The following is a 5,000-nucleotide window of genomic DNA, read 5'->3' as shown; positions in this document are numbered from 1 at the left end:
AATGATAATTCCCCCAGGTTCCCCGAGCCCTCCATTCACGTGTCCTTTTCCGAGAGTGCCAACGCTGGCACTCGTGTCATCTTGGATACGGCCACCGACGGAGACGCTGGCGACAACGACATCACAACCAACTACAAGATCATTGATGGTAACGAAGATAAGAAGTTCACGTTACAGGTGACCATCAATCCATCTGGGGAGACGCCTTACCTCCACCTGGAGACCACTGGCAAGTTAGATCGCGAGACCAGGGCCAGTTACCAGCTCAATATCTCGGCTCAGGACGGTGGCTCCCCTGCCAGATTTGGATTCCTGCTAGTCAATGTTTCCATCCTGGATGTAAACGATAATCCACCTATATTCGATCACAGCGATTACATAGTGTCTCTCAACGAGTCTGTATTGCCTGGGACTTCGGTGTTACAGGTACAGGCGACAGATAACGATATAGGTGATAATGCCAGGCTCACTTACTATTTAGCCGAATCGGAGACCCAATTCAGTGTTGATCCGGAGACGGGCGTCATCAGCACGATGGAGCCCCTTCGTTGCCAACAAAATTGCCAACAATTGCAGCCGTGTCCGAAGAGTTGTGTGTTTACAGTGTTTGCTCGAGATCACGGGTCCCCATTGCAAGACGGAAGGACTTATGTCACTGTCAATTTACTCGATGCTAACGATCACGACCCCGTAGTTAATTTTAGATACTTTCCTAACACGGCCGATTTTGCAACTGTGGATGAAGACGCCCAAAATGGAACTGTGGTGGCTGCTGTGTCAGTCATTGACGCCGACGAAGGACCTAATGGTGAGACGGTTGTGGAAATAAGAGCTGGAAACGAACTCAACCACTTCAGACTCGAGTCGAGTGGGGAACTAGATATTGTGAGGGTAGACGGCGTGTTAGACCGAGAAAAAAATACGTAAATACAATGTGACAATTATAGCCACTGACAAGGGCACGCCACCCAGGTCGTCAACGGCGTTTTTGATCATCCACGTCAACGATATCAACGATCACAAGCCGGTATTTGAGAAGAGCGAGTATTCTGCAGTCCTGAGCGAGCTTGTTCCTATTGGCACTTACGTGGCAGGCATTACAGCTAACGACGAGGACACTGGAATTAATTCTGACATTTACTATTCCATAAAGGAGGATCATGAGGAAAATCCGTGGTTTGAAATAGACCCACAAAGTGGATTAATCACAACCAAGGCGCTTTTAGACAGGGAAACTAAAGATTCAGTCGACCTCGAGATAGTGGCGAAGGATGGAGGGCCAAATCCGAAGAGAGCCAACACTCATCTCAAAATATCAATCCTAGATGAAAACGATGAGAAACCAGCCTTCGAACAAGAGCTCATCAATACCAGTCTGTCTGAAAACACGCCTGCTGATACTCAAATTGCAAGGCTTCTTGCAGTTGATCATGACCAAGGAACGAACGGCAGTGTTTCATATATGTTTGACGAAGACGTAGAGCATAATTACCCAGGGGTCTTTACCCTCGATGTTCTCTCAGGAGAACTCAAGACGAAGATGCTACTCGACAGAGAGGCTGTTCCCAGATACGAAATTAAAGTTATCGCCAAAGATCAAGGCATTCCTCCATTATCATCAACAGCCACGGTTATACTTGATGTAGAAGATGTCAACGACAATAGTCCCGAGTTTTATCCCCAACAGTATTTCGTTCTCGTACCTGAAGACCTTCCTTTGGGCTCCTCTGTGATAAGGGTTTCTGCCACCGACAGAGACGTTGCAGAGAATGCCGTGGTTAGTTACGAGCTCAACGTTGGAGAAGAAAATGAGAATACGTTTGAAATTGATCAGGAAACAGGAATCCTTCGCCTGAGTGGCAGACTAAGTCATATACGGAAAGCCCAATATCGTCTCACTGTAACAGCCAGAGACAGAGGAGATAGAAAGGCAGCTGAAGATGCAACAGTAGACATTGTGGTAGAAAGTAATCAGATAGAACTACTGGAATTTCAAGAACAAGGGGGATACACATTTTCGATAGTAGAAGACCCTGGCAGGAAGGAACCCTCAATTGGAAGGGAAGTGGGCGTAGTCACTGTCCTTAACGCCGCCTCTGTAGGCGAGGTTAAGTACGCTATTGTCGCAGGCGATCCTGGTAAGGTCTTTGTCATTGACGAAAACACAGGTGCCATTAAAACAGCCAAGAGGATTGACAGAGAACAGTCGTCCTCCTATACCTTACGAACGGTTGCTACCACCACATCTGCATATGGAAGAACTTGGGTAAACATCTCAGTCACTGATGTCAACGACAATCCTCCAAAATTCCCTTTGACTCGCTCCCATGCTAAAGTTGCAGAAAATTGGCCAGTGGGGCATCAAGTGTACTTGGCAAAGGCCTACGACAGCGATTATGGCAGCAACAGCAAAATAACCTACAGTCTCTCAAATAACCCAGACGAATACTTTGCCATATCGAGGAACAGTGGGATGATCTTCCTGAACAAACCTGTCAAGTACAACAAGAATACCAAATTCGAATTAGAAGTAACGGCCACGGACGCAGGGACACCTCCGCTTAATTCCCGACAAATTGTCACTATCGAAGTTGAGGATGTCAACGACCACACGCCCATTTTCGAACACGGGTCCTACGAGACGTCTTTGCTGGAATCAACGCCCGTCAATGACAGGTTCTTCGCCCTCACGGCCTCTGATGAGGACGATGGCCAAAACGGCTTTGTCTCCTATGATATCACAGAAGGAAATGAAGAGAAAAAATTTGGCATATTTCCTGACGGTTATCTGTATGTCAGAAGTGCCTTGGATAGGGAAGCACAGGATTATTTTGCCCTTACCATCGTTGCCAGGGATCACGGTCAACCCCCAAGGTCATCCACAGTTTCTGTGGTCATTCATGTCATCGATGAGAACGACAATTCCCCGGCATTTACAAACAAGACCTTCACTTTCTACCTGGATGAAAATGAGCCTCCAGACACATACGTTGGCAAACTGACAGCAGTCGATAGAGATAAAGGAAGGAATGCTGAACTGACATATTCCATTGCAACGAATCAAAATGATTTCATAGTCGATCCAAAGAGCGGATTCCTGAAAACAATCCGTTACTTCGACCGTGAACATCTTGTGAAATCGATAGGTATGGATTACATTTCAATGGAGGCCATCGTGTTAGACAACGGTATCACAAGACTGAGAGACAAGGCCAAAGTCAACATTTATCTCACGGACGTCAACGATAATCCTCCCAAGTTCTTGAGAAGACCATACAAAGCTCAAATACTAGAAGGAGCGGCTCTCAATACTCAGGTCATCCGAATTTCCGCCTCAGACGCTGACGAAGGGCTGAATGGTGACGTCGTGTACACTATCATCGAAGGCAACGAAGAGGGAAGGTTCAAGGTGGACGAAACAACCGGACAGGTGACACTGGCAAGGAACTTGGATCGAGAGTCAACGCCACGATACCTCCTGACGGTGGCTGCAGCCGATCTGGGAAGCCAACATCGTTTGTCGGCCACGGCTACTTTGACCGTGGACGTCCTGGACGAGAATGATAATGCTCCCGAGTTCACCCAGAGCGAGTCTCAGATCTTCATTGCTGAAACAGAACCAGTCAACACGGTACTTGTTCAGTTTCAGGCGACTGATGCTGATTTGGGCATGAACAAGGAGGTATCTTTCATGATTGGAGGAGGCAACATGCAAGAAGCCTTCCGGATAGACACCAAAACTGGCACTTTATTCCTGGACAGGATCTTGGACTTCGAAAAACAAGATAACTATCAGCTGAATATCACCGCTGCTGACGGAGGTTCTCCGAGGTTGACCTCGACCATCTCCTTCAAGGTTAACGTATTGGACATGAATGACAACCCACCTGCCTTTCCTAACACAGACCTTTGGAGGAGAATCGAGGAGGGCATCCCACCCGACTCTTGTGTCGTCTCCGTCACGGCTGAGGATCCAGATTCCTACGACAATGGAAAAATAAAATACACCATCAAGAGTCAAGAGCCACCAGGAATGCATTTCACAATCAACGAGACGACAGGTGAAGTCAAAACTCGGCTCAACATCGACCGAGAATTTTCGGACACATTTCGACTGACTGTTGTTGCCACCGATCAGGCCAAGAAAGAATCAGAGCGCCTCTCTGCGGAGAAACTCGTCACTGTGATCGTGGAAGACATCAACGACAACGCCCCTAATTTTGTGTCTATGAACGCAGGCATCCTGAAGGAGGGTTCTCCAGCAGGGACAGAAATTATGAGGGTCTCCGCCCGTGACCTTGATGCCAACACTAATGGCCTTGTCGCCTACGAAATGGTCGGTGGCAATCAGAACATCTTCAGCCTGGATCGCAAGACAGGTGCCCTCCGACTGGCACGAATGGTTACGTCCCCTGAGATCACCTACAGCGTGACGGTGAGGGCCACAGACGAAGCAGTTCAGTCACAAAGGAAGTCCTCGGACGCCTACCTCACAATCCTAAGCCAGTCGTCTCAAGAAGGACCCCAGTTCTCGCAAGAGTCCTACTCGGGATCAGTGATGGAGAGCTCGAACATCGGCACCTCCGTCTCCACAGTGAGTGCCACGCTGGGCTCAGACGACCTGGATGGCATCACCTACTACGTAGTGAACGTAACCGATGCCGAGGGCATGAGCGTCGACCGCCTCTTCGCCGTGCAACAACAAGGAGTAGTTGCCACTGCGGAAGTGCTCGATAGAGAAGAAGGTTCAGAAACCTATGTGGTCACCGTCGCCGCTGTCGTCATGAAAGGAGACACACCCAGGCTATCAACAACTCAGGTAAGTCAAGCAAAGGAAGATGCACTTTCATAAACTGTCTATTTCAGGGAGTAACAAGTATTCTATTTCATATTCAAATAGAAGTTAAGATTGGACATTCTGTACCAAAACTAATTAATTTCACATTACTGTACAAGTATGTTAATTGCAGTTTTTCATCGTCGAACAGTGAAAACAAATT

At 47.7% G+C, this 5,000-nt stretch overlaps 2 protein-coding genes across 2 annotated transcripts in view; one reads left to right on the top strand and one right to left on the bottom strand.

Moving 5' to 3' along the window:
* Positions 1 to 5,000, bottom strand: part of LOC137624323 (protein C-mannosyl-transferase DPY19L3-like) — a 733,373-nt gene that overhangs the window by 282,148 nt on the left and 446,225 nt on the right. The window lies entirely within an intron of this gene.
* ft (cadherin-related tumor suppressor fat) overlaps positions 1 to 5,000 on the top strand; it is a 434,096-nt gene that overhangs the window by 817 nt on the left and 428,279 nt on the right. Inside the window, 2 exon segments of the mRNA XM_068354996.1 lie at positions 1 to 915; positions 917 to 4,819. The exon segment at positions 1 to 915 is cut by the window's left edge and continues 123 nt beyond it. Coding sequence (XP_068211097.1) covers positions 1 to 915; positions 917 to 4,819 — 4,818 coding nt within the window.

This window comes from Palaemon carinicauda, chromosome 31 (genome assembly GCF_036898095.1).
Source record: "Palaemon carinicauda isolate YSFRI2023 chromosome 31, ASM3689809v2, whole genome shotgun sequence".
Classification (NCBI taxonomy): domain Eukaryota; kingdom Metazoa; phylum Arthropoda; class Malacostraca; order Decapoda; family Palaemonidae; genus Palaemon; species Palaemon carinicauda.
This window is presented reverse-complemented; position numbering and strand designations above follow the sequence as displayed.